Source organism: Pyxicephalus adspersus, chromosome 5, assembly GCF_032062135.1.
Source record: "Pyxicephalus adspersus chromosome 5, UCB_Pads_2.0, whole genome shotgun sequence".
In the NCBI taxonomy this organism is placed as follows: Eukaryota; Metazoa; Chordata; class Amphibia; order Anura; family Pyxicephalidae; genus Pyxicephalus; species Pyxicephalus adspersus.
Genome location: NC_092862.1, coordinates 112,119,020 through 112,129,675, shown reverse-complemented (window position 1 = coordinate 112,129,675; position 10,656 = coordinate 112,119,020). Strand labels below are relative to the sequence as shown.

General features: G+C 36.4%; 1 protein-coding gene across 2 annotated transcripts in view; it reads right to left on the bottom strand.

Annotated features, from left to right (window-relative positions):
• Positions 1–3,827: 3,827 nt before the first annotated feature.
• The window catches only part of COLQ (collagen like tail subunit of asymmetric acetylcholinesterase), a 60,642-nt gene continuing 53,813 nt past the window's right edge, over positions 3,828–10,656 (bottom strand). For both annotated transcript variants that reach the window (XM_072412461.1, XM_072412463.1), the window contains 6 exons: positions 9,830–9,917; positions 9,177–9,307; positions 8,429–8,548; positions 7,863–7,968; positions 6,760–6,862; positions 3,828–5,623 (listed from right to left, as the gene is read on the bottom strand). In XM_072412461.1, coding sequence (XP_072268562.1) covers positions 5,554–5,623; positions 6,760–6,862; positions 7,863–7,968; positions 8,429–8,548; positions 9,177–9,307; positions 9,830–9,917 — 618 coding nt within the window. In that variant the 3' untranslated portion in view covers positions 3,828–5,553. The remainder of the gene's footprint in view (positions 5,624–6,759; positions 6,863–7,862; positions 7,969–8,428; positions 8,549–9,176; positions 9,308–9,829; positions 9,918–10,656) is intronic.

The following is a 10,656-nucleotide window of genomic DNA, read 5'->3' as shown; positions in this document are numbered from 1 at the left end:
GAGTCACGTCCCCTGTGTTGAGTATTGTTGACTATACATGTGAGTTTATTATTTACCATTATCCAGTTTAGTTTCATCGATAAAGTAGCCATCAGTATTGAAGGAGGTTTCCATGCTCTAGCCATGGTAATTTGGGCCACCAAAAACATAAAATAGGAATTTTTTTCGTATATTAGGGTAATGGCATCTCAATTTTACTCAAAAGGGCACTTTCCGGACTAAGGGGGAGAGAAGTTTGTATTATTGTAGAGAGGAGGTTAAACACCTTTATCCAGAATTGTTGTACCACCCGGCAGGACCACCAGATATGCTTCATGTCACCTATTTCTCCACAGCCTCTGAAACAAAGGGGAGAAAAACCAGGGAAACACTTGGCTATTTTGGTAGGGACAAGATACTAACACAACGTTACCTTGTAGTTCATCCTATTCGGGTTTGCATTGAGGAAAACCTTGGAAATATTGTGAACAATCTCGATCCACTCCCAGGATTTGTCCAAGTCCCTTTCCCAGGCTATCATATAGGGAAGTTTGGAGGAGGAAGTTGACAGCGCTGAATAAAGGATCTAGATCCAGCCTGCAAAGTCAGCTAAATATTTACAGGTGCTCTCAAATGCTGTATTGTAATAAGGTGGGAGGCCGTGTGACATTATAAATCTCATAAAGGAATTAACCTGGGAGTAATGGAAAGCTTCTGAGCTAGGTGACTATTTTGAACCAGTTGGTTGAAACTTAGGATGTGTCTCCCTGAAAATAGGTCATCTACTGAAGAAACCGTGGTTAATCCACCAGGAATACCCATGTGGAAGCAAACCTGGTGGGAATTCAAAGCGGAGCAAGAGGTGTATAGGCTGAATTTTGTGTGGTGTTTTACTCAATCCCGGACTGACAACGAATATTGCAGAGAGAGCCAAGAGATCTTGGGCTTGAGACAGTTAAGTATCCAGTATGAGGGAAGAGATATCTAATTTACAGGTAGTGAAGCTTCAATATCAATATGGGGCTCCTGGGATATAAGGGTAGTACAGGATAGTTGAGTGTTCTTTGCCGCCCTATGGTGGAGCTTGAAATTGAGAACTCCCAGACCCCTTTGTAATTTAGGGGGGAGCATGGTCAGACGGTTGATACGACAACCTTTGGGACCCCAGATGAACGCCATTACTTTAGACTTAAGCAACTCAAGGGACCTATGTGGGATTGGCACAGGAAGTGTTCTGAAAAGGTATAGGGCCCTGGGTAATATATTCATTTTTACTGTTGCCACCCTTTCTAACCAAGATGGGGGGAACAAAAATCTGTTTAAATAGTGGACCACAGTTCAATTACATAATTGCTAAGGATCCAAAGTAAGTTTGATCCCTAAGTAGGTATAACTATTTTATGTGGAACTAATCAAAATGATTACACTTGATCATGGGTGGAAGCCAATTATGTAGCTTGGTATGTAATGGAGGAGGTAGTTGAGTTTACATAAGTTTTGTTAGAAGAGTGGTGATTCATTCACTTCAGTGACTGTTTTTTTACTTTTTGTTTTGTTCTAGACTGTTGCTAAATTTTTCATTTCATCACAGCTGGAAAATTATATTTTGTGCTTGTTGTCATTTCGGGCTGTAAAGCTACGGGTTTGACTCTTCTCTATACCCACTGTATGAAGCAGTAAATCAGCACAATCCCCACAACAGTTTTATTTTTTCTGTGTTGTCTCTGTAACATTGTTACCTGCTTATCCTGCCAGTAAGTATGCTATAAGTTAGCTTCATTCAGAAGACTGTACTGTTAAGTAGAAGGTTAAAACAAAACATTGAACACTGGCACGCCTGCTCACAATTGTACGACATATATGCAAAACCTCCTTAAAAAGCGTTAACTAGTGTTAGACTTTAGTTTTATTCACTTTAATAAATTAATAAATGTAATATTGTTTTTAATTAATTATTTTTCAGTTCTATAAACAGCTATGTTATTTTATAATTTTATGTGCTTACCCCAGCTTTTTATTTGTGGCATTACTTTTCTACTATTTTCAAGAGATTGTAATCAAGCACTTACTACCAAACGTTGTTTCCTGCATAATATGTTTTTAAAGTGGAAGTAAACGCAAAACAATTAAATCACACTTACCTTCAATCCCGCAGATCATTCTATCTGTTGGGAGGTTTCTTTTATCAGGTCAAGCATAATCCCAGTATCCCTCTTCGGCCCAGCGCAGAGGAAGCAATAGGCAGTGCCATCTTCTCCTCTCTTCTTCCGTGTTCTTCTTCCCATGTTATGCAATCTCTCACTGGGCAGGCGCAAGATCGGGTGACATAGATGGGGAAAAAACTTGCTGATATCACTGCGTGTGCGTGAGATCGGCAATTTACGGGCTACATGACGTAGGTATCTCAGGAGGCTCTCCGCTCCCATTCATTCTTGATCGCTTAGGCAATTAAGAATTAAGGGAAATGTGCTGCATTTTTTTTTTTTTTTTTAAAGGTGTTGCACTTAAAAAAACACTAACAATTTTTTTTTTACTTTGAATTAAAAGGGTTACCCTTTTATGTAAACTAAAAATCCTGAGTTTAGGTACGCTTTAACAATTATGGGGCGGTCCAAACTACAGCTACAAGATGTTTATTACTATTTCATGTAGCAGTGATAATGAGCATCCTTTGGACCCCACTCCCTCCCATTTGTCTGTAACTATAAAATTGGTATAAAAATGTGCACCACTCCATGAATTGGACACCCATATCTTTAGGATTTAGTAAAATCATCTTCTTATATCTTATGAGTGTATATTATTGTGCGTGCATTTAGTAGATATAAACCCAAACTGATCAATGTATTCTCAACAGAAATAATGACTTTTCAGGGCTGCTTATCTATTCTGATATTGTATTCTTATATGTCATAAAAACAGCTTGTAAATACTATACTTCTTCAATGTTGGTAGTGGTACACTGGTCATAAATATGAACTTCCAGGGCTCAATTTCCACTTGTGATTGCACCAGCATTAAGGTTTGAATTGTTTTTGTTCAGACCATTGTCTGTTGTTCAGGGACCACAAGAGTCTGATACCAGATAAAATTCATGTACCTACACTGCTGCTGTGTCTAATGCTGTATTGATAAATATTAACTTAAACCAGTCGAGAGATCTGCAGAATTAAAGGCGAGATTTTTTTTTCTTTTTAGTTTCGTTCCTCTATAATCATCATCATCTGCTTTTTAATTTTAAACCCCCTGACGGTGATACCAAGTGTGGCTCTTGGTGAATTTTATATACCAAAAGTGGTAACCCCAAACCATACTCAGCGTAGCATAAAAAAATCCTACCTGCTCCTCTGGATCCAGCGGCATTCTCCAGCAAACCCCGGCTGGCTTCTACATCGCATCGTTTGGCTTGATCGATGCGTGAAGCGCGGGGGAGGCATGGCCTGGCGGGAAATTTAAAAGCTGATTACATTTAATCTGCTTTTAAAACATTGATCACAGTTATAAAAAATAGATCGAAATAATAAATTCAAAAGTTTATCTATTATTGTACCCTTCTTTGGACAAATTTAAAAAAATATTTTTGAATTTTTTTTAAAAAATTACTTTAATTATTTTTTATAATTATTATTTATAAATATTTATTATATTTTATGTTATGATTTGTGTTTCAAACGTATCATACCCGGGAGTTATTCCTAAGAATTACAAGCCTAAAATATAAACAACAAATTTCCACGCAAAACAATGTACCGCTTTTGACATACAAATACGGACATAATCAGACTGCCAGGGAGGTTAAAGTAATTTATAAAGTTTTCAAATTGATAAGGAATAAAGACAGGTTTGAGACAGGAGATTGTTTTATTTTCACGGACGAGTTCCATGATCAAGGGCATGCAGAGATAAGAAGACCCATGTGATTACACTGACATAAACTGACACAAACACTTCATACAGTAGAACATTTTATGGCATTACATCATTTTGATGCTCATACTGCAATGCACTGACAAAACTGCAATGCTGTCAACAGATCCAGGAAATACATGCATGCTAAGTCTTTAATCAGCTACGCTTGTGCCAATATTCAAACAATCATTTCGTTTTTTTTTTACTTGATCATACTTAAGATATGCATATTAGCTTGTTTAATAACAGTCTGAAGCTTTTTCAGTCCACCTAAACGTTGCAGTATCCATAAATGTAGATCTAACAGGCTACATGAAGTCCCATAGAATACAGACAGCATATGCATAATACGTAGACATTTGGAACCTGCCAAACAGACATGGGTCCAAGAGTACAATTCTTTACAATATGTGAAACGATAGGACAGTTACGCACACAGATGACTAATGTAATATAGAAGTAAAAAAAAGCACAATTTTGCATAAAATTATGTATGACATTATGGGAGCAGCAAAAGGTACACATATTTGTACATTTAATAAAAATAAATTACAGGGTCTACAAAAAAATGGAAATTAAATAAGAGGATGGACTAATTCATCTGCCATAGTATGCCATTTTTTTCTTCATATCAGAGTGCCTAAAACAGCAGTACATTACATTTGATCTTACTAGAACTATATACAGCTATTCTATTATTTTTTCTTTTTCATTTTAGTTTTTTATTTTATGATGGATTGTGAATTATGTGTTATCATGAAATGTGGCCTAGCTACTAGGAGACCTCACAGCAACCGCTGACCATGTTGTAGACCAAATGTCCATTTTCTTCCTATTAGGCAAAGCTAAATGTGTGTGTTTGGACTGCTGCTACACCAACTTTAATAACCCAGAATACTGCTTCATGCAATGACATTAATTGAATACCATAAGCAACCATCCATACTGTTGTATTTTTTTTTCTTGCTGGAGCAACCTTGATTATTTGGTCTACAGCATTATTGTCCACTTGCATCTGCTCTTTGTCTAGTCTTCTTTCCAAGAAATCATTTTCATTTTCTTCATCTTATTTAATTTCCTATTTATCTCAGCGCACCAAACCAATAAGAATCCCAAGATGAACTTTAGGATATACACTAAATTTCTAATTAACATAGGAAGTACAGTACAATCCAAATTCACATTATCATTCAGAGGTTAAATGTTCTTCAGAAAATGTCACAAATCAGGGTATGCTTGGTGCTCATTTTATAACAGTCGACAGAGAAAAAAAAAACATACAGGTTCGTTATCCACAGTTAACAGTGCTGAGTCGAGGTAATCTTGTCATGTTGTCTTGTTTATATAATATTCCTGTAGAGTGAGATTTTCAGCTCCAGCCATAGGTATTTGTCTTGTTAAAAGTTCTTATTATGAAGGTAAGTTATGAACAATTTTTGCTGGCAGGTATTGATCGGCATGTTTTATTAAGACAGGATGCAGTGGTCCTATTTCTTCCAGTCAGACATATGTATGACAATTCTCAATAAGCCATCGGCAGCGGGTTTTTCTCTTTAACTCATACTTTAGGGTTAGTCTATTGCCCAGTCGTGTGTAATTTCTTTTCTGCTAGCACCCAGTATTTGTGTAACATCAGAATTGATTCTTTTCCTCTCCACTGGCTCTTCATGTGAAATATCGGCACTGTGTGGAGTCAATGTAGCAATAAGATGTGCATCGCAACTGTCCATAGGACCTGTTAAAAAAAAAAATATATATATGATCAACCACTCCATTGCTACACCATCTAACTATTTTATGTAAGAAAAATTATTTATTTAATTATGGTGCCAAACATGACTTGGCATACTTCAGGCATAAATATAAAGGAGTAAATGAAACATCCACCGAATACCTACTGGTGGTGAAACATTTGCTGAAAACTAAAACAGGTTCAGCAAATGTTTGGTGAATGTCATATTCACTGCTTTAAAGGTGTTGTGCACCCCTTTCTTCCCAATCTTTTGAATTTTCTGTGGCTCTGGTTTACCATTAGGAAAAGACAGAAATGTAGCTATTAAGATAATGTAAGTCATTGATGATGTAAGTTTTAGGATTTCACATTGTTATATTTTCCTACACAAATTAAGGATTGGATGAATGTGTGAAATGTATTTAGAGGAGAGCCATTATCATATCATTGCTGGCAGCTTCTGAGTGACAGGAGAGTGTGCCTGGTTACAGTAACAAGATAACTATCATGGATAGTTCAACTATATTAGATCATTGTTTCTAAACCAGGGTTCCATGGCAGCCTAACGTAGCTCCAGAAATTGAGCAATGAGCAGTTTGTACCTTTCTGGTTAGTTTAAGTGACACCAATGATCTTTTTGACTATCTGTAAAGGTAGCGTTCCTCCCACTGGCCAACAACCTAATGTACTGTGAGCTACGGATATAGTAATTAAATCAGGGGATATTATTTCAAGGATTGAAAAAAGGTCAAGAAAAGCTGAGTTAGACTGTCAAGTGGCCGAATTAAAAAAAAAAACGTCATACTTTTTAACTATCTGTGCAAAGCCTATACCCTGATAACCTAATACCTTTATCTTCAGCTCCTGCTCCTTGGCTGCCTCTGTAAAATACATAGTAGCTTCTGAAATAGGAAATATGTGACCACTTTCTATGGTGCTGCGCTCAGGCCTACACCAAGCACTACTTTCTCTGAGATCTGGCACCAGCTGCCTTTGCTTGGTGGGAACTATGGAAGGGGAGGTTGATGAAGAGGTGAGTATACAATAGTCGGCGGGGTAGGCTTTACAGACGCTTGACACTTTTTATTTTGCAAGTGACATGTTTTTAATAGAAATAGGTGCTTCTGAAATATACATACCCTGGTAGATATGTTCTGCAAGATTGGTAGCCAAAATCTTTGCCATCACATTCCTCGACTCCCTCTTGCCGGTAGCCATCGCCACAATAAGCACGTTTGCATTCTAGGAAATTGCATTGTCAAGTTATGAGTTTAAGAATAATTTACAGAAGTACCATTCATTAAACTGCAATATGTAATAATAAATAACATACATAACACATTTCCAACTCTTACATACATTACTGGCGTTATATATTCCTGGAATACACTAATGGCGTAGTAATATCCTAGCTTACACTAAGGGCATAGTATGATTCTCACACCAAACATACACTAACAGTATCTCTCAATATACATGGACTGGTTTAAGATGAGCTAGGGTTAGCCTTTTATTCTACACCCCCATTTTTTCTCTAAAAGTTCAACAACCATAATTTTGTAAATATATTTATAATAATAGTAAAAAAATAAATAAATTAGAAATTGCAGCACAATAAATGTGTAATCTGATGTTGTGTTGAATATACAGTAATGCAACACATGAGTCCTTTTCTACACATACATATGTATTAGGGCTGCTTCTAATTGAACTGCATAGTTCCTGATAAAAAAAAACACTTTGTTAACACTGCATTTATATAGAAAATGTGTGAATCAACTAATATTAATGATTTGTACATTTTTCCAATTGTATTCAATGTGGAATATGTGTAAATGTTGGGTTGGGTCGGTCATGGGTGAAAACATTTATACATAGGGCCTGATTTATTAGGGCTCTCCAAGGCTGGACAAAATACACCTTCATCAATGAGGCTGGTTGATGCAGCAAACCTGGAATGGATCTGGTCCAGGATTCAAAACATTTTCTAGCAAATAGCAGTTGACTTTGAAGGAATCCATTCCGGGTTTGCTGAATGATCCAGCTTCACTGATGAAAGTGTAACCTCTCCAGCCTCTAAGGGCAAGACATGGACCTAGAAGATTCCCATGAGGGAATGTTAGAGGGAATATCAGATTCCCTGTTTTATAAATAGAGGTTCAAAACATTACATCAATAAATATAAGCTATCTTTATACATAATTTCCATGCTGAATTTACCCCTATAAAATGTGAGACATACTTATACAGCTATCAGTAACAATTTTGTTGCCATCATCACATTCTTCTCCATGCTGGACTATTCCATCTCCACAGGTGCCGCTGCCATCGGCCTGAAAAGCGGTGGTCTGAAACAATACCAATAACATCAAAATGGATCAGTGATTCTAAATTGAAAGCATCGAAAAATCTCTCAGTAACAGAAATGGCTAGAATTACATAAAAATGCCATCTGTAATGCCTCTCCCTCTTCTTTATATATTATATATAGGCAAAATCTGGTATGCTTTTTTGGATGTGACTGCAAAGAACTGCCCCCTTATCCTTCAAACCCACTCAACAGATATTTTTTTTTATTTTCTGGAAAATGAAAACTAATGCACCAGCACATTTAGAGAATTGTAAACTGCAATATAATGCCTATTCATTTCAGGAGCTTTATACATAAAAGATAGTATGCTGATACACATTGGGTAATAGGTTTCATTTCACTTTTTCCTAAAAAGATTGACATAATGCTACAAAGCGTGAAAGCTATGAACCAACACACACAGACTTTATTATAAGCTGTTTACAATGATTTCATACCTGAATAGGTAACCACCCATTGGAATCTCTAAAATAAAGAGATTTCAAGTCCTTACGGAACGCCAAGGCATTTTCAATATCCAAGCTGTCCAGCTCCTCTTGTGTGTTAACTAGAAATAACTTGGGTAAAAAGAGAATAAACTATTGCCAGGAATTATCATTTATAAACCTATTTCTACTACAATCTGTATATGTATGTATACTATATGTAATCTATAAACCATAATGTTTCTTTTTAACAGAAAAAAAGAAAGGTTAAGATCACGTCAAGTCTAACTCTTTTTGAATTTCTCTTCACTTGCTGTTTAAGATATACAACAGAAATTAGGAGATGAATTCTATACATTGAGGGAAACACATTCACTCTTAGACAGTTGTTAGAGGAACATTGGAAGGTTTTTTTTTTTTTTTTTTTTGTAAAATCTATAAAATCCCAGATTTACTATTAAATTCTCAGTGATAGAAGTGTTATAGAGAGAATCAATTGAAACTATTCTCAAATTGTATGCTTTCATTAGAAATAGAAAATGTTTGTTTCCTTATGCAAGTGAGAAAGTACCATCACACAGAGATAAATTTGATGGTTCTTAGTGGACTGCAACATAGGGAGGAGGAGGTTTCATTTATACTAAAGAGGGTAGCTCACCTTTACATAATACGGGACAAAAGAAAATTGACCCCCCCGTCTGTATCACTCTTGGTGGACTGTGATTATTTTGAGTTATATTACTGAAGATAGCCAGATTACCTTTGCATAACTGTGTCCATTGAATGACTCTTCATCGTGAGGTTGAACCACAGATTGGGGGTGTTTGCAGTGACATCTTCCTGGAGGACCAGGAATTCCTCTCTCTCCTTTTGGTCCAACAATTAGTTGAGCTGAAATGGTAATGATGATAGTGTGTTTTTAGTAAACAATATCACAAATCACAAAACCCAGACCTTCCCATGGGTCTGATTCGTTGTTTGTGTGTCATAGCATTGAACACTGAAGCATTCCACTTAAGAATGTGGCAGGAAAATCGAATAGGAGATGCTGCAATCTAATACTATACAGGGCAAATGTAGTTACTATAGTAGGATAGAGTACTACAAGGTGACATCCTAATAAAATGTAGTTATCTTTTCAAGTGGTCACACAGACCAGTAGGGAGGCACAGAAGACAAAAGATTATGGGCCAAAATGCTGCCTCTCTATATTTATATTAACACAAGTCACCCCTTGCCTTTCAGAGTTCCAGGATGAATTTTGCAGACACCTCTGGACTGTTCACTTTCTTTAAACTCATTACAGAATTATAATGCATTTTAAAAAAGGAGAAAGTGAGCAGATTTATGTTTTTAAGTATACAGTATTTTTATGAGTTACTCTTAAAAAAATGTCACAGAGATCTTTATTACCTGATCCTGGTGGCCCTGGTGGGCCCATAGCACCAGGTCTACCAGGAGGGCCCATGATCCCCATAGCGCCAGTCAAACCTTTGTCTCCCTATAAACGAACACATACATGAAATAAATAAAATTTAATCAATAAAGACATTGGACATGTATAGCATTAAATGTGCTGTGTTTATCATTTATTCAAGGAAATATCCATGAAGCATTTCTAGGCATTATCCTATTTTTGTTATTTTATTAAACAAGATTGACCCAACATTTGTTCTTCAATTGAAAAGTGCTTTCCTGCTCAATCTATTTATTACTCGGTTATAAATGTTTTTTGCCTTGCATAGTGTTAAACTATTCTTAAAATGGTAGCGTGTATTTTACTATGCTTCTTTTATTGCTATGCTGTGGATTTTTAGCTAATGGAGAGGGCTGAATCTGTGGTTAAATAATAGGTTCGGAACTTTTGGATGTTTTGTATTACTTTTTTTATCAGTTAAAAAAAAATAGATTGCTGATGAAAAACAGCCTGCCCCCCATCCCTGAACAAACCAGCCTAACATCCCAGGCATGAAGGTTAGTACCCCCATTGCAAGGGAAAAGTAAATGTGCAGCCTCCATGCTATTATTCCACCATCTTTCCTCCATCCTACTAAAGGATGCTGACGGAATAAGGGTGGTTGCCCCCTTCCAAATGAGCTGTTTTTAGGGACCTGCTAATCAGTCCTTCTTCATCCAATAAAATGCATTAATATGCTAATTTTAATTATTATTTTTCTTACAGGGCCCATAAAAGTCCATTGATGTTCCATAATATCTCCAGCAATGGTAGGTCAGACATG